This window comes from Callorhinchus milii, unplaced genomic scaffold, assembly GCF_018977255.1.
Source record: "Callorhinchus milii isolate IMCB2004 unplaced genomic scaffold, IMCB_Cmil_1.0 Scaffold5, whole genome shotgun sequence".
Taxonomy (NCBI): Eukaryota; Metazoa; Chordata; class Chondrichthyes; order Chimaeriformes; family Callorhinchidae; genus Callorhinchus; species Callorhinchus milii.
In genome coordinates this window covers 18444587-18471220 of record NW_024704746.1, presented here as the reverse complement: position 1 = coordinate 18471220, position 26634 = coordinate 18444587, and the positions used below count along the sequence as shown (strand labels likewise).

The window sequence follows — 26634 nt, the reverse complement described above, 5'->3', positions numbered from 1 at the left end:
TTGAAGACCTTTGAAAACACAGCTCAGAGATCCCTGGATACCAACACAGATAATGGTGAGACACAAAGTCTCCTGTTGTGAGATAACCAAGTCTCTTTATCCCCTAGATACTCTAATGCAACAGACCCAAGTGCAATGCACTTTCTGAATTCCTTCTAACATTTACTTATTCATATATTTTATGTTCAAGCACTCAGATCTATGTTGAATGTCATTGGCTTTGTATAGAAACACTTCCTATTTTGCACTAAACAGTTTACGTTTGTGTATCATGATTTCAATTACAATAGCCCGTCAGCAACCCATTCTGCCAGTTGCTTACACAGAGCTACAGTACATTCTGTTAACAGAGTACAGAGGATCACAGAAGAATTGATCACAAAGAGGAATTGATTTTACTATAGCTAATCTCAAGTGACATTGGTTATATAATCTGTTAAAGTAGGTTTTCCTACAGCCAACAGACGACCACAAAACAAACATTTTGAAGGAGACCTATTTGGGTCGATCAATTAAATTGGGATTAAAAATAATAAGATTACCAAGAGCGCTACAAACCATTTCAATTACTATGTCGCCTTATCTGTCTGACTACTTAGAATACATCTCAAATCCAAGAGAAATAAACCTTTCCAACCCAATGATAGAGAAGCCATTCAGATTCACCATATCTGTTAATTATTTTCAGTTTTGTAATTTGACACCTTTTCCCATTTCTCAAACTGATATGTTTGTACATCAAGATTAAATTTGGCATCAAGTACAAACATGTTCAGTAAAACGCAAAACACTGCAGATGCTGGAAATCTGAAAAAAAACAGAAGTCGCTGAGACCACTCAGCAGGTGAGTATTCCCAGCGACTTCTCTTTGTTACAAACATGTACATAATAATATGTACAGTACTTACTGCAGAAATTCTTGAAACTCTGAAGGTTTGAAATTCTCTATGTTAATGATATCTGGTTGGTTCTTAGAAGTCTGTTTCTCAGAAATTCTCATGAAAAACTCTGGGACCCTGGCGAGCAGCACTGCTTTGTGAGCCTTGAACACAGTTGATCCTACATGGAAAGTGACATCTGTTTGCATTCCTTCCGTTAGAAGCCTTTAAAACACAAGGTGGAACAGATCAGTAGTTTAGTATTCTATGACAGTCTTACACTGAATTTCCTCCATCGAAGGCTATATTTTGTTCAGTGGTGTATTAAGAAACATTTTAGCGATGAACATTAGGAATATTAGTAGAAGAGCCAACATTTTAAGGTCTTGCATCATTAGCATTGGTAATTTTGTCTACAAGAAACAAACTATTGAATCATGTGCTGGACAGCAATGTGGATTCAGAACTCATCACAAGACGGTTAGGGGAGTGAGGGAAAGGGTGGGAGGAACCCTCGCACATGGTGTATGAAAATAGTGGAACATAAAAGTACATATCGAACTACTGAATGGCTCAGAGAATAAGACTATAATACAGTAGGTTATGGTACCAGGTTTTTCTTTTTTTACATTTACACATTTCTAGATCTCTTGTATTGCAAAACTTTGGCCTGCTTGAAGTACTAAAATGAAGCAGTCTAAGATTTGTGGTATTTCTCACCCAAAATCCCCTTTAATCACCTCTTCAATAAAAGTCTGACTTTTCAAGATACCCCTGAAGAGAACATCTGTGACATCAGATATTTCACTAGTCTACAGGAGTGTTTCTGTACTTGACTCAAGTCAACCTAAAAGGTTTCTCCAATTTTCCAATAAACGTTAACAAGAAGTTCACAGCCACTCGATGAGTGTCAGTGAAGAATTTATGAGTTATATTTAATTCATTACATGGGAAAACATTTATCTAAATAAACCACAAAGTGAAGGAAATTACTTTTGGAGTTGGCACACACCATTTGACCATTACATTAATTTTAAAATCACGCTTTCCTGTAATATGACTACCTTATATCAGTTGCAAATGCATTTGCTCCAAATAATTGCCACTTTCAGTTTGTGGGATTGATTTCCTTTTCCCCCCAACATTTTTCATCCCATCTCCTTTACTTTTCAAATGTTATGTACACACTTATTAACACATTAACGTGAACAAACAATTGCCCCAAATTGGTTTCACCCGATCATTTTCCTTCTTGGATATCAAGTTCAAATTGTTAGAAATTAAATTTGGTAAAATATAACAATAAACAAATGTTTCAAGCACACTGGAAAGTAATGTGTCATATTGGATGCATTTATTATGCCAGAATTCAAATTGGAATTGACATAGAGAGACACAAGATAATTTAGAGCCATGCCATTTAAACCCAAATACTTTCAGTTTAATTGTACAGCATCTTCCTGACGTCTCACCTATCACTAAAGGCTCTTTCGAGTTCTGAACCATAATCTAGTCTCTTGAAAACCCATTTGTACTATATGCTCCTATGGCCTTCATTGGCAATTTGCTCCACATACCTATAGAACTGTCTGAAATCTCCATTTTCTTAAACTACACTTTATAAACTTGTTCCTGACTGTTTCTATTCCTGATCCTTTTCATCACCCTTGACTGGTTGAACTTTAACAATCTATTTCAAATTGAGCATCTGAAAAATCATACGCAAGATGGTGGGTTTGGAATCCGCCAAGAGTAACTCAAATGTGAGAGAATATACTTCCTCACGTATGAAAATTCAATCATTACTTAGTTTAATTGAGGGGCAATTACATTCTTTCTGGAATCAAAAATAAGTGTTAAATTCTGTAATTTGGAAAATGTATTGTTTTATTAAATTAAATTGGTTTGATTCAATTCATCCATTGTCTGCAATTTTCAACCTACTATTACAAAATTAATGACAGCTTTTAAAGATGTGAGAATGATAAACATCTGGTTAGCAAGTGTACATTGTTAAATAATTTCTTTCAATCTAAATCATGTTTATCAATATTTGTATCCTGGCGAGTTATGGAAACAATGTGTTCTTGAATAATACTGGAAAAAAAATACACCAAAGACAATGTCAAATCACCCTCAGCAGAAGCCTAATGAACATCCTGTATGTATAAATGATAAGCTGCTCCAATTCCCATTTAGCACTTTAATTTTTGTAACCATGCCTAGAGACACTTTACTGCATGTCTATTTTTACACCATCCTGGATGCTAACTAAAAGCTAATGCTTTATTCTCGCCTGGTGAAAACACAAAACAGCATATTCAGGTTAGAGTGGAAAGGAAACATCCAAAGTTATTTGTCTCACTTTTCAATTTGCCCATCAAAAGTGAAAAGCCTTCAAGTTCCCGTAAATGCTGTTTTGCAGCAGATAAGAGATTAAATTTGGGAACTTTGGCTGATTTCCTTTTCCCAAGGATGCTGAGGCCAATTAAAGCACCTCTACCGCCACTCTGGCTGAGATCAACTAAGCTAGTATCAACTACACTCAACCCTAAGACCGTTATGATTTTATGGCTCATCTACTTATTGGATAAGATGCCCAAGCCAGAGAAAAGGTAATGCGGATAAACATAAGGTTTTGTACCTTGACATAACCGTGACATAACATCTACATAATGGAATATCAATTTGCAAATACAGAAAAGAAAATATGGATTTGAGTGTGATTATCAATTGGGACGTGCAAAATGGGATATTTTTTCGTACCTGAGAAGATCCTGATTTAGCTGCAAAGCTAGAGTTTCCCTCAATATTTGTCTTTCATTTCGTACTCTTTCTTGGAAACCTTTGGTCATTTCCAGATTTTGTATTCGGTTGACAACTTTTTCATTCCACGTTGCCATTTCTAAAGAAATGGATTAGATTAGCCTTGTTGTTGTTTCTTTTTAATCATGCCACAAAAAGCCCTATTAAAAAAGGACAACAAAGAATGTCATACATGACTATAACATGAATCAAGTAAATCTTTATTTAAAAGTATGGCACATAAAGGTTCCTGTATCATAAGATTTTTAAACCACAAATGTGCGTTTAAGTTACTAACTAAATTAGATTCCAAAAGCCTTTAATTTGCATTTTGTTTTGCAGGAGGTCACACATTTGTTATTTTGCCTTCAGTAAAATCTCCCAAAACAGTACATTTCATTTTGCACAGGACTGGTTCAGATTTCTAGTTTGGCAAATTATTGGCACAGTAAATGTTACAATCATGAACATCTTTAAAATAGGAAATAAAGCAAAAATAGGGTGTACAGGTAATATAAAGTTAAACTAACTGACTGAAAATATTCAAACAATTTTGGTATTTATCAATCCATATTTTCTAACTTCAAGCCGGTGATTAAATTTATTTTGTGGACAGAATTCTCTTATGTAGTTGAAAACTATAAGACAAAAAGGAATAGGAGATACTTAAATATTTGGTTATACTTTAGAATTGTATCTTATACATTTGTAACAAGCCAAATGTTTATATTACAAATATTTATACTACAAATGTATAGTCAGCATGCCATTAAATACATTCAGTATCCATTCTAGTCACATTTTACTATCCCCCTACTTACCTGCCTGTACCCTCCGTTCCTCTGGCTCCGGTCTGCTCCACATCCCCCGCCCCAACCGTCCTACCATCGGTGGCCGCGCCTTCAGCCTCTCAGCCCCGAGGCTCTGGAACTCTATCCCCCAGTGCCTTCACCGCTTCCTCCCTTTCCTCCTTCAAGGCCGGTCTCAAGACCTTTCTCTTTGACCGTGCCTTCAGCTCCCCTCTCGACTCTCTACCCCCTCCTCGCTCCCTCCCTTCCCTCCCCTCACCCAGACCATTTCCCCCCTCCTCGCTCCCTCCCTTCCCTCCCCTCACCCGGACCATTTCCCCCTTCCTCGCTCCCTCCCTTCCCTCCCCTCACCCTGACCATTCCCCCCCTGCTCGGGTCCTGACCCAACTGTCCAGCGCTTTGGGACGTCCTCCCGACGTGAAAGGCGCTCTATAAATGGAATCTTGTTGTTGTTGTATTTTGTGATGTACAGTAGCTTCTCCGAGTATTGAAGAATCTCTATTATCTTGTTTACATTTCAACTCAAAGACAACTTTGAAATTACAACAAAAACAACCTGCATTTATAGAGCACCCTTCGTGTAAGATTGCATCTGAGCACTGAAAAGCATTTTAAATTTACACTTTGTACAATAAAACAAGAAGCCTTGTAAAACACAACGTTGACTGCATTTAAGATACAATATAGGTCATTCTTTATCAGTAATGGGTAGGTGAAATTCAGTTGATGTTTGAAGACCAAAAAGCAGTCATTGTGATAAAGCACTCAACATCCCCCAAGATATAATAGATGATCCAAAGGAAATACAGCCCCACTGCTGAAACCCTGGTCCATACGCCTTCACTGCCTGGAGGATAGATTTTTGCCAAATGCCTCCCTTGTTCTCTCTTACATAAAGTGCTGCACAGGCCTCATAATTAACTTTAAGCCCATTTTCTGCATTCATATTTTTTATAAATTGGTTCAAGTTCAAAGTCTTGGACTTCAAATCCCTTTACTATTCTGCTCCAGCCTTCCCAGCCCAGCCCATGCCCTCTCCATCGCTCTGGTCTAATTGCTCACTCTCCAGGTCCTTCATTCATTCATTCATTATTATTATTATTATTATTATTATTATTCAATTATTTGTGTGTGAACCTTTAGATGCATTGCCCACGTAAACAAAAAAAAATCAACATTGTTGCCTTGTTATCTTATCTCTCGGTCACACAAACCCAAAGCCTTCAATTGTCCACCCCCTTTGATTTCTTCAGCTGTGCATTTGATCAATATCTTTAAATCTAACAGGTCTGCCCCAGTCTCCCTCACTCTATAGGTTTGAGGCTCACGTTAAAGATGCAAGTTGTGGCTGTTAAATGTGAGGCTTTGCATTGATTCCAGTTAACCCCAGAGAACCCATCCCGACAGCAGCTACACATGTAACTGCACGTTCAGCGCAGTGAACTCGCCCTTTGCAAAACATCTGATCGATAAATCTGCTGTTTTTTTTTTGGTGTGTGTGTGTGTGACCCATTTGCTCAGTTATCTCCACTGCCACTGCACACCAAACATTATATAAGAGGGGGAGTGTGTGGGGGGGGAAAAAGAGACTGAAAGCAGGAAATATCCGAAGTGAATAGGGCAGCGACTGGAGAGCAAGAACTCATCCCGGATCACACAGTACCTGCGGCAGAAGTGACTGAGATGTCAGTAAAGTTCTCCTCTTTGCACACAGATGAACGAACGCCTTACGGTCACATCCACTCAACACCGCCACCACCACCGCCGCCGCCGCCGCCGCGAGTTGGGCCAAACCGTGAAGCTCTCGGAACAGGGCCACGAAGCGGCCGCGTTTGACCGCCGTTTCGACCCGACTTAACCGGTCCCGACGACCATCAGAAAACATCAGAAAACCCGGTGCATTCGACGCTCCCGGGGAAAGGATTAGAGATATATATATATGTATATGTATGTGTGTGTATATGTATTAAAAGCCAAAACTCCCGATGGCGGCTGCAAACACCACCATCGGCTACACGGAGAACCAGGCAGCTCAGGGACACTGACAATGGGGTGGGTGGGTGGGTGGGGTTGGGGGGGTCAGTGCTGGGGTTCGGGGGGGGGGGTTCAGGGCTGGGGTTCGGGGGGGGAGGGTTCAGGGCTAGGGGTCAGGGCTGGAGTTGGGGGTGGGTCAGTGCTAGGGTTGGGGGGGTCAGTGCTGGGGTTGGGGGGGTCAGTGCTGGGGTTGGGGGGGGGTCAGTGCTGGGGTTGGGGGGGTCAGTGCTGGGTTGGGGGGGGTCAGTGCTGGGGTGGGGGGGGTCAGTGCTGGGGTTGGGGGGGGGGGTCAGTGCTGGGGTTGGGGGGGGTCAGTGCTGGGGTTGGGGGGGTCAGTGCTGGGGTGGGGGGTCAGTGCTGGGGTTGGGGGGGGGTCAGTGCTGGGGTTGGGGGGGGTCAGTGCTGGGGTGGGGGGGGTCAGTGCTGGGGTTGGGGAGGGTCAGTGCTGGGGTTGGGGGGGGGTCAGTGCTGGGGTTGGTGGGGCGGGGTCAGTGCTGGGGTGGGGGAGGGTCAGTACTGGGGCTGTGGGTCAGTGCTGGGGTTGGGGGGGGTCAGTGCTGGGGCTGTGGGTCAGTGCTGGGGTTGGGGGGATCAGTGCTGGGGCTGTGGGTCAGTGCTGGGGTTGGGGGGGTCAGTGCTGGGGCTGTGGGTCAGTGCTGGGGTTGGGGTGGGAGGTCAGTACTGGGGCTGTGGGTCAAACTGACTGAAGAACCCGGGAGGAGGGGAACCCCAGCCCCACTGTGACGTCATAATGCGGAAGTCCGCGTGGCGTTCCATTGGGTTCCCCCGTGCGTCACGCCGGCTGCCAGCCAATCAGCGACGAGATCTGTCCACTCCTCGCCCCGCCCCCCACCGCCCATCACCAGCACCACGAGGATTGCACCTTTTTTTCCCCCCACACCACACCTGTGTGTGTGTGTGTGTATTGGGGGGGTGGGGGAGGGGGGTATTAGCTTAGCTGCTTGACTTTGCCCCCAATGGATGGCCGGCAAAGGCTTGTTCAGTCAGTATTTTTATTAAAGGCGCCCTAAACCCAAGTTGGGAGACAATCAACAATACAACAACAACAACAAAATGACATTTATAGAGCGCCTCTCATGTCGGGAGGACGTCCCAAAGCGCTAAACAGTCAGATGTTGGGGTCCGAGCATGGGGGAGGAGGGGTGGTGTAGGGGGGAGGGAGACCAAAGGCACGGTCGAAGAGAAGGCTTGTTCACTCAATATTATTTAGTCACCTTTAAGGCCATCCATGGCCTTGCCCCGTCTACCTCTCTGACTTGCTGACTCCCTACCAACCTGCCCGCTCCCTCCGCTCATCAGGCTCTGGCCTGTTCCACGTCTCCCGCCCGACCCGCCCTACCATCGGTGGCCGGGCTTTCAGCTTCTCTGCCCCCACACTCTGGAACTCCATCCCACATCCCCTTCGCCTCGCTTCCTCCCTCGCCTCCTTCAAGGCCGGTCTCAAGACCCTTCTCTTCGAGGTTGCAAATTGTTCTCTAGCCACGTGGAGTAAACCAGGTTAGCATCTGAGAACCGCATCAGCATTTCTGAATCAAAATAAAGAACGTAACAAAGCTCCAATTGTTTTGATTACTTCAAAACTACCATGAATTGCAGGGGAATTTTACCGAAGGGGTCCATTCGTTATACCCTCAAGTTTCCCAAAGCCTCCCTTCCATAAACTGTGTAAAGAATAATCTTGTAATAATTGGCTACCCTGCAGCTGCTGACGGTTTATGAAGTGCTGAATCATCCGCTGAAGTCAGAACTAGTTCCAGTGATTCGTGCAGAACACAATTGGGCACTTTCTCATTTGTTTATGTCAATCAGGTGCTCACAATTGTAAACCTGTCCTGGCTGTGGCTCTCTGTGTTAAAAACCAGTCCCAGTTCACAGAGTAAACTGGAGCTTTTAATTGGTATGTATAAATTTAAAAAATGTTGAACTCCATTTGTTCCCTTCTGGAGATGTCCTCTCTGTAGATGGGACCAAAGCGATGATGCCAGACAATTAGACAAAGTGCTGCGGATGGCAGAGCAGCAATTTTAGTAAAAGATTATTGTTCTCCGTTAAGTATTTGATTAAAAACGTGCCCAGTAACACACACTGAAATCGGTAGGTTTTCTTCCAGCTCATTAGTGTTGGTGATGATGCAGGGTTATGTTGTGGCATCGGGGAATAGAGACTGGACAGTGAAATGTAAAAAAAAGAGCAATTTCCCTTCTGGGTTCAGAATCAGGAATGGATAAACACAAATGCTGTTGGGAATATCTGACCTATTAAATGCAAGATGTGAGTAAATCCTATTTTGGGGAACATTATGCATTGCTTGCACCCCACTCAGGGGTGTTTTTCACTCCAAGCAGATCTGTCACCTAAAATTCAATAAAGATTTAAACACCAGCGGTGTCACCTCAGACATCATTTTTCCAGCTTTAGCAGCACAGAACAAACATCGTACACTGCAGCAAAATAAGTATGTGTACGTTGTGTGTGTGAGTAAATTTATTTCCTGTGGGCACCAAGTCATGGTAAGTCGTAGATAAGATTTGCCCAGTGTTATAATTGTTTTATGATCCTATACATGTTCTTATGAAATAAAAGTCTGCTTTAAAATCTGCAAACAAATGGTTTGGTACTCAAAATAACTTGCATGTCCACACAGATGTAAATGAAAGGGATTTAGGTGGGAAACACAAAGAGGCAAGTAAACTTTTAATACATTAAAGGGCTGAAGAATGCTAAATGAAATCCACAGAAATTAATAAGAAGATCATTAAAAAAGATTCAGATTTGTATCTTTATTTTTCAATAAAGAAAATATTTAACATATACAATGAAGCCTATCGTTGCTAATCTGCCATTCCAAAACGGAAAAGATGCAATTAGAAAATGACAGTATTCAAGACAGTCTCCCTGGATGGGGTTTATTTCATGCTCAAGAAACATAAAGTTGCAATAATAATAATAATGCAAAATTGTGGGCCAATTGCACAATATGTTTGCGTGTTATGGCTGGCACTGGGAAATCCAGGTTCATATCTCTGCCTCAGCTAGGGTTTCTATATTAGCTTTCCCAGACAGCACATTGCAATGTGGTAAATTAATTTCACTCATGTTTCGTAAACAAGGACTGAACAAATCCCAGACCCAGTCAAATTGGCTTGGAAAACAATAAACATCGGAAGTCAACGCAGCATTAAAACTAAATGTATATTGGCCCCTTGAACTATAAGATTCACTCAAGGAAAAAAGGCACAGCCCTGGTTAATATTTGCTCATTGTGCAGGAGCTTGAACCTGAGGACTGGAAGATAGCAAAGAATTCCTTATCACGAAAGTTATGCCGATAGTTACAAAGGGAGTGAGATATAAATTTTCTTTTGTTCCTATCATCAGTCCAGCTGCTCCATTTTTTGTTTTGCATCTGCCGCGCCATTCAGAGAGACAAAATTAACAGTGGACAGACACATTGATTTGTACTTCCACAGGCTCATAAAAGGGGCACAGGAAATAACGTTTTACAACTTTACTCTTCAGATAGATGGGCACTTTCATCTCGGATAATATACCTTCTGCCCAAAGTGCTAAATACTGATATGGAGTTAAGGATCTTTAATATTAATTCCTCTTTAAAAAAATACTGATACCAAAGAGTGCAGAGCTCCAGCTGCTAATATACAAGTGTATTTTAAGCTTGTGCTCAACATGCATCCATGAAAACACTGCACCGAAGAGCTACAATATATAATGTGAAACCACAATTTGGCACTTTTTAAATAAAGTTTTAAATACAGTAGCAATTACTACACACACTAAAGTTACTGTGCAGTCACGCTCATATATAGAAACTAACAGAACACAAATTGTCTCAGGTGGTTCCTCTGTTGTGCAATTCAACAAAACGATTTGTATCAAAAATGTCAGTAAATTCAGAGTAATATAAAATAACACTTTGATGGTTTTTGATCCTTGAGCCATTTTACACATCTGAGTAATCCATTTGTAGTGCCCTGGGACTTCCTCCCGACATGAAAGGCACTACACAAATGTAATTTTGTTATTGCAGCAGAACAATTTTAAGGTTTTTTTTAAAAATAAATCACATCCTCCTTCAGCTGAGAGGGCAGGTGGTCACCGCCTCACTCTCAGTTAACAAAACAAGCGAAATGCATCAGGTCAAGAAAGAAATGCCACAATAATTTCTCTATTAAAGGAAAGCATCCTTCCTCTCTTGAATGTATCCAACTTATTGACGAGTATTGACAGGACACCAGTAGCTGGTTTGCTGTGGAGATTTTCTTTTAAAGAAACAAATGGTGAGCCATGTCAATTTAAAGTTTGGAAGTGTCAAATAAAAGTCTATCATTAATTTGGAATGAGTTTGTAAATTTATTTTAGAAACACATTCCAGGTAAATTCAATTTTTTTTTTAAATTGTGGGTGCAGCATTTCTGTTGGAAGTCTTATAGTTACAGAAGCAAAGTTATCAGTGAGGTATATAATAATAATCCTTGCATTTGATATAGCGCTTTTCACGTCTGGAGGACGTCCCAAAGCGCTTCACAGAACACACTGTAAAGTGAATTGACTGTATATTTGTGGGCGAACGCGGCAGCCAATTGCGCACAGCAATGTCCCACAAACAGTCGTAGATTGAAAATGACCAATTTATTATTGTTTTTGGTTTTGGAGGGATTATTATTAGGCTCTGTGTGGAGTAAGGAAACTTGCCCAAGGTTTCGCCCTCTGCCTGGAATTGAACTCAGGTCTCTCGCTTGCAACTGAGCTACAGGACTCCAAATATTTAAGTGTACCTGAAATAGCAGCATATACTTATGCCAGTTTGCAGCAATCGGGAATATGTTCTTAGCTGAAACATTAGTGGTGACAGATTTAAATGTAGGTTTTAGAGGTTCTATGTTGAAAGATATAAATTGGTGAATAGAATTAAGAAAAAATGGAGCAAGTAAAAGAGTGCCATAAAATTTCCCTACTAAATTGGGAGAATGTGGATTAATTTTAGTTTCTTAGGGTACAGTACAGTGTGTCTTTCAGACAATGATGTAATTTAGAGCATCAGCCATTTAAGTTGCCTGATTAATACTGAATTCAGCCAACCCCTAAGACATGCTCCCACTTTGCTAAAATTGGATTCAACTCCAGGCATGAACAGTCAAATGATCATTTTCTAAACTATTGTGCCCAGTATTTTCTTTTACTTTTATGTCCAAATCCCTGACTGTCAAGCATCTTGGAATGTCCTCCCAATGTGAAAGGCGCGATACAAATGTAATTTTGTGTTGTATGGAATGTGTAGGTTTCTTTAACTTTGTTTCTCAAATAAACACTGGTCGGAGTGACACTAACACAAAGGATCAATTCCACTGATTCTCTAATCTGATGGAGTCAAAGTAAAATAAAAACCTGAGACCTTAGGGTTCTTCTGGAAAAGTGGCTCTGGAGTTTAGCCTCACAATGCTGGACTCCAAACTGTTGCCTCAAATACCAAGTACCTTATTCCTCAAAGATGCTACTAGTCATTTGTTAACTGGTCCACTAGATGGAGGTCTGTGTAGAATTGTTCCTCCCAAGAACAAAATCAGCCGCAAGATTAATCACAATTGTACTGTGCTAATTGACTACTGTAGCTCAATGTCTCTGTGTGTATATACATATATATCAGAAGACCAAATACTAATTAGAGCATTATTTTCTATGTATGATTTTTGTCCATATAAACATCAATCTACATAACTTATAAATATTAAATAAAATATAAACAATCCATTTATATTTTTCAGAAACGGCACTCTTGAATTGTTTTCTTATTAAGTAGTGAAAGGCACCACCAAGTAAATTAAGCAGTAACAAGCACACGATACATCACTCATTTACATGGTGACATCACAGTTTCTTATTTACAAGATTTAAGGCTATTGTTTTTATGTGCAAAGATTCAGGAATAAATGCTAAAATGTTGTCTGAGTGTCCAACTTCCGTCAAGTTAAAAATACTGCATCCCTTTCCCCAAGCCTTCAGAAAACATCAAACCATAACATTTTAACTTTTGTGTGTGTCAGCTATTTTCCTAGTGTTTTTTTTAAAACAATTCTTCAATCAGTCTGAATACTGCGTGTGGAGCTGGTAGTTTTTTTGTTTTAAGATCTATGAATCGTATTCCATATATCACACTTCAAAAGGGATACAACAACCAGTTGTTTTCTTTTCAACACTAAATGGAATTTCATATATTTTGCTAATTTGTGTGTGAACGAAGTGAATATCTTACAGGCAGACAGTCACCAAATATCACTGAAAGATTTTAGACAGCATGTGAACAGGGAATCGGCAACAGGTAAGCAACACAGATAAACATTCACTATTGACAGCAACATTTTCTCATCTTAAAATATCGCCATCAGCTTGTTTTACTTGGCTTCCTCCTTTAAAAAAGCCCAAATCAAATTATTGACCACTTCTGGTTGATCCTGTTGAAGCCAGTGACTAGCACCAGGCACAATATTCAGTCTGAAATGATTCTTCACATACGCCTGTGTAGCCTCTGCAGCTCCGAATTCCAGAAATACTTCATTTTCTCCCCATAGCAACAGGGTGGGTGATATCACCTCATTCTGATTCAGGGGCAGACTACTGTAAAAGACAATAAAACACACTCTGTTTATTAGTAATTCACTACTTTTTAACCTCACGTCGCATGGAAATTGTAGCTGTTGGTTTTTGCCTGATTGAAATAAAAAATACAGAACAATCTAAACAAAGGTCTTTTTTACACACAGGTCAGGCAAGAAGGCTGCAGTTAAGTACCTTTAATATACATCGAGGGCATAGAGTAAAAGCAATTTGAGGTGTGTCTTTCAATTCTGAACATTTGGTTCTTGTATTATATCCATAATCAAGGTGTCCAAAAGTACAAGTCTGAATTTCTTTATTCTCCTTTCTATCAATCTCAGTTTGCCAATCTCTTACATATTATATTTCAAAAGATATCCATGAACCTTTATTATGTTATATTAAAAAGTTCAGACTGATGGTAATAAAAACTATTGTGCACAATTTACAAAGGAATATAAGTGATAATTATAATAGTATATATTCAGTCCTATACGGTACTTGCTAATATTACCAGTGATAAACATAGCAAGTTAAAATAGAGCATAGCTTTTACAGCTTTTTTTCTACAGTGATTCAGACCTCAGCATTGAGGTGGCACTTTGCAATCCTGTAAGAATTGTTGTTGTATTGGGAAATTGATATAAAAGGGCACATGTAATGGGTTACTTTGGTGGCTTTTAAATTTAGTTTGTGTACCTCTACCAGCATTTATTTTTGTAAAGGCTTTGTCCTGATCAAATCTTTTATTCGCCTGCAAAATACAGTACTACACTTCACAGTAAATCCTGTGAAGCACTTTGCGACATCCTCAAAAGTGTGAAAGGCACTGCGGAAAATGCAAGGATTATTAATATATGTGCAATATACCTGTACCTGAAAATGTTTCTGTAGTGGCTTAGTGGTCCAATGAATGCCCCAGGCTGGGAAAAGACGTATAAATAGGCTTCAATCTCATCTGCCGTCATCCTGCAGTCTTTTCTTCTGATACCCGTACTCTGACTGGTGAATAAATATTTTAACGCCTGTAGCAGGAAATGAGATTGAATATTGTTAGCATCTTGTGATTGATTAATATGCTGGAAACACTGCACCAGAGGAAGAATACCTCTTGGGATTGAAAAGATAAATCTCTTATGTTCTCTTAGGTTGTAAGGGGAATTGATCCCTCTCTAATTTTCATGCATTTTTACTCTGTCCTGTCAATTCCACGGGCTTCCCATCAACAACAACTTGGATTTATATAGCGCCCTCCACGCCGGACGGTGTCTCAGAGCGCTTCACAATAACGGATCTGGGGCCGAGCGAGGGAGAGGGGGAGGAAGGTGACCAAAGACGCAGTCGAAAAGAAAGGTCTTCAGCAGAGACCTGAAAATAGGAAGGGAGGGAGCGAGACGAAGGGAGTGAGGAAGGGAGTTCCAGAGCCTCGGGGCATAGTGGCTGAAGGCACGGCCACTGAGGGTGGAGCGGAGGACTCGGGGGATGAGGAGGAGGCCAGACCCGGAGGAAAGAAGGCAACAGGTACTGTTTTGAGGAGAGAGGAGGTCATAGAGGTAGGGGGGTGCAGAGGAGTGCAGGGACTTGAATACAAGGGTGATCTTGAAATTGATCCTCTCTGGGATAGGCAGTCAGTGCAGTCTGGCAAGGATTTCAGCGGCTTTTGGGGAGAGCTATTGGCAGAGACGGACGATGCGTCGGAGGTGCAAGAAAGCAGTGCTGGTGAGGGACCGGATGTGGGGGAGGATAATTGGGGGTCGAACTTGATGCCATCACACAAAGAATACAGTTCAAGATCCTGGTCCTCACCTTCAAAGCCCTCCAGGATCTTGCTCCCCCTACCTCTGGGACCTCCTAACCTCTACCATCATGCTTGCTCCCTCCGCTCAGTGGGCTCTGGCCTGCTTCACGTCCCCCACCTCACTCACCCCACTATGGCAGGCAGGCCTTCCGCCACTCTGCACCCACCTCTGGAACTCCATCCCGCAGTCCCTCCACCTCGCCCCTCGCTTGCCTCCTTCAAGACCCATCTAAAGACCCTCCTCTTTGACCACGCTTTCGATCTCCCTGCTTCCCTCCCTGCCCTCCACCCTCCCTGACCCCGGGTCAGTAACTCTGTCTGTCCAGCGCCTTGGGAGGTCCTCCCGACGTGAAAGGCGCTATACAAATGTAATTTTGTTGTTGTTCTTGGTAGATCCCCTTGCATTGTCTGCCATTCCATCCAAGGAGGCGAGAAAAGAAAGCACTCATTGTCAATGATGCTGCTTTCTGTGTTCAGTTGACTCAGCCTCTGCCTCTCAATGGGGAATAGCCTAAATTTTGCCATCTTTCCCAATTGTCAGAGGTGAGATAGCAGAGGTGAATTCTGAACACCCATATCTAAATTAATTTCACCTGGATGATTTACTGGATACAATATTCGAGGGATTCAAAAGCCACAAATCAAAGTTAATTTAGTTTATGGAGCCATCTGAACCTAGAAATTAAATCACATCCTCAAACTCACTACCGTGTACATTTAAAAAATATATTTACACATAGTCTGTTTCTGCCAAATTGCTTGTAGCTGAATTGTTGCTCACCTTGAAATCATTTATTGTAAGCATAAACTCAGGAAGCCACGGCACTTGGAAAAAGAAAAGGTAACTAGACTTGATCAGTTGGGTGAGGTGTTGTCCAATGTAATCTGAAAAACATTTGAATACATCTTCACAGTGAATTATTGAGTACAGTTATTACTTTCAACATTTAGATGAGGAAGCAATGATTACTGAGGAGCCCCAATAAGAATTTAGAAATGAAAGCAAAAAGTCTATAGGATGCATCCAATGCAAAGAATTGGTGTTCCATAAATTTATTCAGTTCATAACATCTTATAAACATCAGCACAGAAGGCGGCCATTCAGTCTGTTATGTCTGTGATTCCCTTGCTCTACCACTCTAAGCTCATTTCTGTAGCCCTTCCTCATAATATGGTAATAAATAATAATCCTTGCATCTGATATAGCACTTTTCAAGATGTCTCAAAGTGCTTCACAGAATATACTGTAATTCACAGAATTGACTGTATATTTTGTGGGCAAAATGCAGCAGCCAATTGCACACAGCAGTGTCCAACAAACAGTCGTGGATTGAGTGACCAAATTAATTTTTTTTTTTTTTCTTGAGGTATTATTATCAGGCTTGTGGAATAAGGAAACTTGCTCAAGATTTCACCCTGCCGGGAATCAAACCCAGGTCTCTTGCTTGCGAGGCGAGTGCTCTACACTGAGCTACAGGACTCATACACTTTTACATCTTCCTTCTTCAAATCTTTAGCTATTTCGATTTTAAATTCCACATCATACTTTTGTTTTAAAAGTCATATGTAGCAACATATTTCACATCTCGATAACCCTCTGTGTAAAAAAAATTGCCCGTTATCAACTCAACCAACCTGCAGAAATAGCCTCATCATTTTATACCCTCAGAAAAATTCCTTCATAATTCTGAATACTATTAGAACCCGCTTAATCTTTTTCTGCAGCATTGAATATAGTCTCAAGTGTTAAGCCTTTCATCGTAACTATATCCTCTCCTCGCTAGCACCACCCTTGTGAATTCAACTGGCAACTGAATTAAATAGCTTTTAAGGTGACAAACCTTACATAACCAGATTGTACAGTACCTCACGGAGGAGTTAATAGTCATGCATGCATTTATATACTCTATATACAAAACAGAGTTTATTTTGGATCTCATAGAGGATATAATATTTTGGTGTATTACGTGAAGCTCGTTCTTCATCGAAAAACCCTGATAAAATTCTGCTTTCTTGCTATATATCTGTTGCCAGTAATATTTAATCAATAGGAGAAATTTTAAACTCAGAACCGATAATGTGTCTCCTTTCCTCATCCATTTACAACACGCATACATACCTTCCAGCAAGGGTCATTAGATTGTGATCAGAAACAAGAATAGTGGCTGATTTTTCCCTTCATAGTCTGGGAGTACAATGATCATTTGTAGCAGCCCCACTAACATCAACCAACTCAGCAGAGACGAGGAATCAAACCCAGAGGCATTCTAGGTCTGTGTGGCTCAGTTTCTCTCCAGACAATAATTTTAGCAACCTATCTCTTAGGAGCGTACCCTTTAGTCTTTAAATAGTATTAAGTTTGAGTTTATTACCAATTGGGCTGATTTTCTGTGTACAACACACAGTAGGAATGACACGATAGTTTTCCTAAACTAATATTTTGGTTCTGATTTAAAGAAACCTTGGTGTACAGATTTCAAATGCAGCAAAATAGACTTACCGCAAAAAGCAGTGGGGTGTGGGCAGTTCAAAACGACAATCTTATTTACCATCTCAGGGTAATTTATAGCAAAACACCAGGCGATCATTCCACCCCAGTCATGGCCAATCAGAACACACTTCTTGTAGCCTGCACAGAAAATGGGAACCAATAACTGGTACATAAAACTCAGATCTGTGAAAAAGAACATAGTAAAACAATGTCTGCCTTCGAATTACCATTTCTCCAACAAAATATATAATCAGTTCACTTTACTGTATATTCTGTGAAGCGCTTTGAGACGTCTCGAAGACGTGATAAGGCACTTTATCAGATGCAAGGATTATTATTATTGTAAATAAATAAACTGTTTTATTTACACAATGATTCAAACCCAAATCTGACACTATTTCTACATCATCATTTTCTATGAACCTAAACTATAAAATTGGCTCGAGCTCAGGACTTTGCATTCTGTCTCGTTGAGCTTGTGGTTGTAGAAAGCTGCGCTGCAGAAGCTGTCATATTTTGGTCCAGAAATCAGCTGTGCAATTAAAAACAGTGGGGGTCTGTTCCACCCTGAAGTGCGATGGAAGGTTTAGAACACTAGTTTTTCCACCAGACAGCTTCACCGCGAGTGTCAAATTTCACGGGTTCTTGCTAACTGTGGTGATATTCCTGTACCAACAGCATTGAAACTGAATCTAAAAATAGGAAAGCCACATCAGTGTGGATAGGTAACTTCAACAGACCAAAGAAATCCCAAATGCATTGCAAATCAGACATGTCTCATAGTCATTAGCTTAGATATCAAAATAAGTTTAAGTAGAAACTGCAAATAATTACAAAGCTATTGTTAAAATGTTGTAATGTGCTTATAAGGATTCCATAAATCAGTGGCAATCTGTTCACTGTCGACCGACTAAATCGTGAAATTCATAACAAAGATTTTAAAACCCAAATAATAAGCCCTTCTACTGTACTGACAGATATTTCTTGAAGCTCATTTGAAAATGGGGCTATATGAGCCATCATTTAACTAGTAGCTGCCGTTTCAAAATACAGTACTCTAAAATAAACACACTGCTGATGGTGGCGATTCTTTTAAATACTGCAATGTTGCCAGCTGCGTATCAGTTAGTGGAAAATGCCAATTTTGTCTGTAAGGCTACGTCTATCAATGCACTGACAACTATACCTTGTGTGTCTTTAACACACAATGCCCTAAATAAGCCAATTTAAAAAGACAGTTGTCATCGGAATTAACCATCTGCCCTTTCAGTTCCTCGGCTATTTCTCCATGAGTGTTGTAAATCCGATCTGTAACGAGCTAAATTGAGAAACCAGTGCAAGGCACTGAAAGCAATGGAAATTAGGTCAAAATGTCAACACGCCCCAAATGGTAACCCTCGTCTACAATTACCAGCACAACACTGACATCCCATTGAGGAAGAGAATCAAGTTCTTCGCTTATTCTCCAGTGGTGCAACTATAGGAACAGATATACCATTAAAGTAGTCCAGGCTCGCTGCCAACTGCTGACTCACCTACCTAGGGATTCCACAATATCCTTTACATCTGTGATCAAACAATCCAGTTTATAATTGTCTTGACCAGTGGGTGCGTCTGATTCTCCATAGCCTCGCAAGTCAACTGCAACAACTCGGAATTCACTCTTGAACTCGTGGAGCTGGTAACGCCAGGAATACCTGCATCAGAGAGCACAAGTGTAACAGGAAGACTAGACAGAGAGAGCAGAAACATGTTTAAATTCAGCAGCGATGATTTTTTCATCCTGTTTTTAATTAAAAAACATTACCACCTAGCACAGAACTTATTTCACCTCTGAATATTTTTCTATTTGCAGGAATATATTGCATGTATTATATAATATTCATATACACACACACACACACGATATGTAAATACACTGTATATCATGTTTCACGTTTGTACTCTTCAACCATACATAAGTTTCTGCTATGACATAGAAGTTATATGGGTGTCTATCTGATTATCTATCTCTGATGTCATGTATACATTATATATTAAAATGGAAAGTGATGGTAAATATCTTTATATTTTTTCCTCTTTTAAAATGTAAATCGCTCCAATTCAATATTGCTTTGAGGTAACACATTGCATTCAACACTTTACAATCAAGTCATTTCCACAATCAACCTTGTGTGACACATGCAATGCAGTAAAGGAGAGAGGGAGATGGGCTCTGAGACGGTCACTAATTCAGGAAATTATAAAATCATTCGATTACCAGAACTCTGGGAACCCATGCAATAGCAGCATAAGGGGTTTGCCCCTCTCCCCAGCAGCGACATAATGGATCCTTAATCCCGACTCCTGAAACACAGAGTGAGGAAAAAAGGACAAATGCCAGATGACACCATTTTAAAAGAACAGATGGGATTTCCTCCCCCACTCCACCCATTGTTTCTGTGTTCACAAATCTTGTATCCATTGAGTCCACAAGTGGGGATAGTCAATAAACTGTAAACCATTTGCATTAATTAAACATCTAATGACATCATATGATGCCAGGAAAGAAAAATACGATCTGCCCCCAACCTACTGATCTAAAGCAATGAGTGTGTGCTCCGTGCAGAGTAATACTTTGTCAGCTAAGCACCTTTCCCATTTCGTACTCTTTCAAATACGTTCCTGTGCATTTGCGAATAACGGTTGACATTTTAAATGCATAATTTCATTTTTCAATTTTAACATGGTCATTGATGCTTTAAAACTATATTATTTATGAATGCACAGAAATACATAGGCTCACATCCATAAATCTGTGATTAGAGTGTGCAAAATATGGTTCCCCTTCAGGTTTGGTTCACATCTGTAGGCATAAAAATAGTTTTAACATTTGTAAAACAAAATGCTTCTGATATTAATCAATGTGATCTGACTGTGAATTGAATAAATTATCGAACAATGACCCAATATTAAGTACAAACAGTAATATCAACTGCTGTTAAAAACAGCCATCATTCATTATTCCACCCTTTAATGTGCTAAAATTAAAAAAGAGGAACTGGGAGAGTTAGAATATAGCAACCTAAATGATCCACTTAACACTAAGACGCAAATGTCTTTAGTGTCACATGGTTAGTCATTATAACCTGAGCACTCAGAAAAGCAAACATCCAACTGCTTTCTTCTTCAACGTTTGTGTCAGGGTAGAATCTAATTTTGTGTGGAGGAGTGACAAGGTTGGTGAGAGATCATGGATTCAGTTAATGTTTATTTGATGAAGGAATGTGGGCAAAAAGAGGTTGAGAACATTTTTCTATGCTGTCCGGATGTACCCTAACGGAGAAGTGGCATCGAGTTCAAGCATGAGCAACAGATTATGAGCATTAGCAAATTACCAGGGTAGCAGTTCAATATAGGTCAATGATGCGTGAAGTCCAAAATCTAATTAATGACACAGAAGTCAATAACCAATAGGGCCTGGGCAGGAATGAAACCATGATCATACCTCACATTTATTATGTACATTTTTTTTATTTCTCTTGACCTCTTTAGAAATCCCCCTCCTTACCATCTTCCTTTTTAACCCCGTTTCATTCTCAACAGGGCAATGCGGTGTCCTGCTTTCAGGCCAGTGTTGTTCATCAGATAGCCACGAGGAGGCAGATGCCAGCAGCCACATAAGATTCTTCTGATTTCTCTTCCCACTCCTATAAAGTGGTGCATGATCTGAATCTGTGTTCCTCTGTCACTCCTGTTTCGCCTTATATTTTAAAATTGCTTTCATCAATCTAACATGCACCATTCAAATGTAATCTTGTTGTTGAATCTTGTTGTACAAGGAGATGTCAGAATTATCCCGAGTCTCTGTCAATGCTGTAACCAGATGTCAGCAAATATGCAAGAGACAAGTGGAATTATTTACCCCACAGTTTTCCCTTTTCTCTATGTAGGGAAGCATCCAACCTCCACCTGAAACCTCTCCCCATGGTCTGGCCTTGACAGGGAACCTATCCTGTGAGCAACTGCAGGAGTACACTTACATTCTAGCACTTAATAACAATGCATGGTTGCAGCACTAACAATGCAGATCAGTTGAAAATGAATTGAATGAGATTATTATGTCTAACACTGATTTAATTCTTATTTGACATGGAGCACTCATTTTTTTAAAAAAAACAGCAACAGATCTTACCACTAACATCTATGTGTAGAATATATATTTTCTTTGCTGAAGTATCTCATCTGAAAACATGTTTTTACAAATGTGCCGTAACAAAGGTAAGCTATTTCAAAAGCATCAATGCATTTGTAATAGTTCAGCCTTCAACATTAATCACTAATGAAATGACAGCTCATTTGCATTAAAACCTTGTTATCCTGTCAAACTATACACTTTGAGCACCTTTGTAAATTAGAATTTGTGCCCATTGAAAAAATATCATGTTACATAATCAGTTTAAATAGCCTTTTTCCTTTGTAAAAGAAAACGATTTATAGACTATCTGCAGATTCATCTCATTTAGCATTACAAAGCCACATGTTACGATTAAAATTTTGAAATGAATTATAAAAATATTAGCAAACAGATTAAACAAAATAAATATACTAATTTGCAAGAAGCAGGTATTGATGCATTGTAAAACCTTCACTCTTAATTGCTCAAATAACCGTTACCTATTGTAATGGAACTGGACAGATCAGGGGACTCCAATCAGTCCTGATTTTATTGTTGTCCTCCATATCACAAGATCGATTTGGATGAAGCAGATTCTTCGAACCATTTTGATCTTATCCTTCTAGAATACCCATCCTATCGTCTTCCCATCATAGCATCATAGATTTTTTTAATATAAAACGAGTCCGGTGTCCTGGCCTCAACCACCCTTGATGGCAAACTGTTCCAGTTGGTAATTACTCTCTGGGTAAAGAAATAATTCTCATTGTCTGTCCTGAAACTGCCTTTGTAACTCTAAACTTGTGCGCTACTGTTATTGGTACAGTCTAAAGCATTGTTCACATATAGTATAGTAGCAGAGAAATTGATTATAAGAACAATGATCTTAAGCAATCTATACTTGGCATATTCACGTTTTAGGGGAATACTTTACTCAGAAGTCTAAACATTATCAGTTATTTTTAAAATGCTGTGAACTTGAAGGGAAGGACTTTTTTTTAAAACCTCCCCAGGTAATCAGATCACATATCAAATCTTCCTTTCTCTGCTGTTCAAGTCATGTTTCAAGGATTCTGCCTTGTTTCAGGAATCTATTATTTTCCTACCTACGCTCCATCTATGATTTCCCTCCATTCATTTTTGTCTTAAGACGTCTTCTCTTTTGTGTTTATTTCTCACTGCATATCTCAGAGACCATCATTCATTGACCCGCCCCCCCCCACCCCACCCCATGCTGATCAGTTCACAATCTCTCCTTCCTTCCAAACCTTCCTTCCAAAATGCTATCCTTTTCCAGACTCCTACTTCTGAAATGTCCTTTGCCTTCATCCTATCCTCCAATGCCTCCATCTCCAACCTTCCTCCCAGAGCGATTCCACCAGATCTCCTTCCCCCCTTGGCTTCCATGTCAGCTTCAACCCAACCACCCACTAGATTTGCCTCATCACTGAATTCTAACGATCTCGAGGGTGGGCTATCCATATAATCAGAGCATGAATGAAATCAATCTATACCCTTTACTAACCATGACAATACCAGTGTAGTTGTGTCCTCTATAGCACTTCTGATCACGAGAATAGCTAGGCCAAAAGGAAAATTCAGCAATAACATTGATGGAAGAGGGGGGGTTGCAAAGGTACTGCGGAGAGGGAAGACAGACACCAAGGAAAGGAACTCTAAGGTACAAACATGCCATCCATGTTTATTCATTTTATGAGAAGCTGACAGTTCTGTAGCACCTATATAGCCCCAAACACTCATTTGGTGAAGGTAAGACAACCAAAACAAATTAACATGGACCCATCACTGACATTTCTACCAGCTTTCTTCAGTTTTCCTTGTGTGTGGCATTACAGGATAAAGAACATTCTAGCACATTTTAGCAGCAGGAGAATTATGTTTGAATCAATCTTGATTCACAGAATGAATCACAGTCTGTATTGCAACACACCGTGTTAAAGCCTAGATGCATTAAATATTAAATGGTTATAATCTTCTTACAATATCTAATTTCAGTCAGATTAGTGAAAAAAATGGATGATTGCAATCATTTCTTAAAATTTGAAACAGTTATGGTCCAATTTCACATTTGCATTACTAGGATTAGTAAATCCCAATGAATTTGAAATCCAAGATGGTTAATTGCAAAAATATTGCAATTGTTTATTAGAAATGTCATCTATTTTGATCCATCTCTACCCATCCTACCCATTTAATGTAAAACAAATAGACCGTAGGAGAAAAATTGATCACTAGAAATATCTACACATTTGCCGTAACTCAGAAAATAAAACTGCTATGCAATTAAAACATTAATTGAGTATAAATTAACGCGCGGCAATTCTAAAATGCATTTATCCCACATTGTTGACCTGCAAAGCCCATCCTTCCCAAATCCTGGAGAAATGGGCAATTCAAAATGTATCAGTGGAGGGAATTGTTTACAATATTACTGTCATCTGCCTTAGGCAGAAAAAAATATCTGTTAAGTTTGAATATACCTTTCGCTCGGTCAAACGAAAGGATCTTGTCGAAATAAATACCTGTTACGCAGGTGAACTACTGTATATTGGAGGTTCCAAAAGAAAGGCTAATAAACGGGGTTTGTTAGGAGGTCAGCACTTGATATTGGGGGGGGGGGGAATGCTATTTATATGTAGAACCTTTAAGATCTTTACTGTTAATCCAGTAATCTAGTGAGAAATTCTGTTATTTTTGGAAGTCTTCAGGGGTGTGGGTGGGGGGTGGGTGGGTGGGGGTCAAACTAAATGGTCCAAAAAAAAAACAGCATGAGATAGCTTTGATACTAACTCGGATTTGCTTGGTTTGAGGCTTATTATTATTATTATTAGTAGTAGTATTATTATTCCACTTGCGTGTTCGTCAAGACACAGTCACAGAGGTGACCAGCAGTGGGGGAGGGAGGACTGTGGCTGTGGCTGGTGATCAAGTCTACACTTTCTGAATACCAATACGTTTCCAGTCAGACAAATAAATACATAAATACACACACACACACACACACACAGGGCTGAGAATATATATGTATATATATATACACATATATATATTTTAATCCTGTTCCTGAATCCCAAATGCATGGGGGAGGGGGTGTGGGGGAGGGGGTGTGGGGGGTGGGAGCTGTCCTGGGTTTCAGCATCTTGTCGATAAACAAACCTCTGCCCAACCGACCGTGAGCTATTTATTGTCTTGGAAACTCGAGTAAAAAAAATATATATAAATTTAATTTTTTTAAAAAAATTGGGTTATTGTGTCCACGTCCGGCAGCAGATCAGGTCCACAGCGGGAGATGGTTTGGGGGGGTGTGGGGGGGGGGTGTTGGGGGGGAGGTGTGGATTGGATTGGATTGGACTGGACCGGTACCCACCAATTCCCAAAGCCACGCAGTGCCAAAGCGATTTTGCTGAAATCACAGTGCGAGTGCGGGTGCGCCGTTTTGCTGTCAGTGTACAACAGTGCTGTTGCTCCAACGCTCCATCATCATCAATAATAATAAATAATAATAAATAATAATAATAATAAAAAACAACAATCACATCCAGGGCCCTCTTGCACGTCCGGGGAGATTTTATATATATATATATATATATATATATTAAAAAGCATAACACAAAAACCCAAACACGGGTTAATATCCCTATTGCAATGGCAGTGTGTCGCACCGAGTGAGGCTCTGAGCCGCCCAGACCGACCCGGGCCCTCCCGGTCCCTACCTTGATCCGCACGTAGCAGTGAGTGCCGAGGGCCGTGTGGTTCAGGCAGGCGGGGAGCTGCTCGCGGATGTTCCAGCGGAATGTGGCGCTGGGCTTCCTGACGGTGAGCCACGCGAGCTTCAGCAGCACCGCGCAGGCACACAGCCCGCAGCAGCCGTACACCGCGCACCACAACAGGAAGCGCCTGACCTGCACGAGCAGCCGAGCCGCGAGCACCGGGAAGTCTCCCGGCGGCCTCACCATAGTCCGAGAGCTCTGCCGCGCGCGTGTCGGCGCGGGGGGGGGGGGGGACGGGACCGACCGTGAGGAGAGACCGCGGCGGCTGCGATCTGCGCGGTGCTCGGGCTCTCCGCCCCCCACTTCCCTCCGTGCGCCGACGGACGATCCCCTGCGACTGGAGTCATGGAAACCAGTAACAGCCGTCAGCGTCAGAGAGAGAGAGAGTGAGAGAGAGAGCGCTCTGACGCCGACTCGACGCGACTCGAAGCGCATCGGTTTGTGGATTTGATTCGCCGCCGCCCCCTCCCCCTCCCCCCCTCCCTCCCTCCTCCCCATCGGAAATGCCGGGAACCATCACGTTAAACAGTGTGTGGTTTGCACACAAAAAAAAGATGAGCGCTGATTTATGCCACAGGAGACTCCGCCGCCGTTGCAGAGCACAGCCCTGTGTTGCTGACACCATTGCCGAGAGCCCCCACCGCCCCCCCACCGGACACGGTCCACGGCCCCTCTTCCATCCATCTTTCCCACAGACTCGTGTCCCAACCCCCGGGGGGTACGAACGAGTGAGGAGGGTTTTTTTTGTCTGGTGTTGACTCTCTCAGTGGGAACAGATTCCAAGCAAAATAGCTGCTGTTACCGGGAGTTGTTACTTACTCCTCGTGTGTGTGTGTGTGTGTGTGTTTTTTTAAAAAAAAAACCCAAAGCGCCATCAATGTTTGATTGGGCAGTGGAAGCGGAGGTGGAGGTCAGAGCCCCAACTGTGGGAGAGATGGTGGTGATGGTGTGTGTCTGTGTGTGTGCGGTGGTTAAACAACGCTGATGATCAAATACTCTTCGAGCAGATCGGGTCCCCCTTCATGTCACACTCTTCAGATCGCTGTGACCGTGTCTATGGTCACCTCCTCTGGGACACTATATCAATGCAAGTTGTTGTTGTTGATGGGGGTGGTGGTGGGGGGGGGGCTGAGGGTAAGGGCATCTCTGAAGGGCAGTAGACCAGTAGTTTGATTATTAGGGTATATACGTTGAATTTTCTCAAGAGGTCTAACAGTGTGGCAGAGTACAGGATGAGGTG

General features: G+C 41.1%; 2 protein-coding genes across 2 annotated transcripts; both read right to left on the bottom strand.

The window, feature by feature from the left end:
- Positions 1 to 904: 904 nt before the first annotated feature.
- Positions 905 to 6245, bottom strand: LOC121849173 (BTB/POZ domain-containing protein 8-like). The gene is made up of 3 exons (XM_042334990.1): positions 6156 to 6245; positions 3645 to 3783; positions 905 to 1103 (listed from the first exon to the last, which is right to left on the bottom strand). The coding sequence occupies exons 2-3, from the start codon at positions 3779 to 3781 to the stop codon at positions 905 to 907; spliced, it is 336 nt and encodes a 111-aa protein (XP_042190924.1). The 5' UTR covers positions 3782 to 3783; positions 6156 to 6245.
- Positions 6246 to 12315: 6070 nt separating this feature from the next.
- Positions 12316 to 25580, bottom strand: ephx4 (epoxide hydrolase 4). Its single transcript, XM_042334989.1, has 7 exons — positions 25338 to 25580; positions 19708 to 19793; positions 18987 to 19144; positions 17457 to 17585; positions 15738 to 15841; positions 14035 to 14183; positions 12316 to 13179 (listed from the first exon to the last, which is right to left on the bottom strand). The coding sequence occupies exons 1-7, from the start codon at positions 25578 to 25580 to the stop codon at positions 12957 to 12959; spliced, it is 1092 nt and encodes a 363-aa protein (XP_042190923.1). The 3' UTR covers positions 12316 to 12956.
- Positions 25581 to 26634: the final 1054 nt, after the last annotated feature.

Excerpts from the sequence above, each read along its gene's own strand:
- LOC121849173 (XM_042334990.1), bottom strand. The coding sequence starts at position 3,781 with ATGGCAACGTGGAATGAAAAAGTTGTCAACCGAATACAAAATCTGGAA. Across the intron at positions 1,104-3,644 it reads CTAAATCAGGATCTTCTCAG|GCTTCTAACGGAAGGAATGC; the intron begins GTACGAAAAAAT and ends TGTGTTTTAAAG.
- ephx4 (XM_042334989.1), bottom strand. The coding sequence starts at position 25,580 with ATGGTGAGGCCGCCGGGAGACTTCCCGGTGCTCGCGGCTCGGCTGCTC. Across the intron at positions 19,145-19,707 it reads CATGGGTTCCCAGAGTTCTG|GTATTCCTGGCGTTACCAGC; the intron begins GTAATCGAATGA and ends TCTCTGATGCAG. Across the intron at positions 14,184-15,737 it reads TTACAATAAATGATTTCAAG|GCGTTAAAATATTTATTCAC; the intron begins GTGAGCAACAAT and ends TTCCTGCTACAG.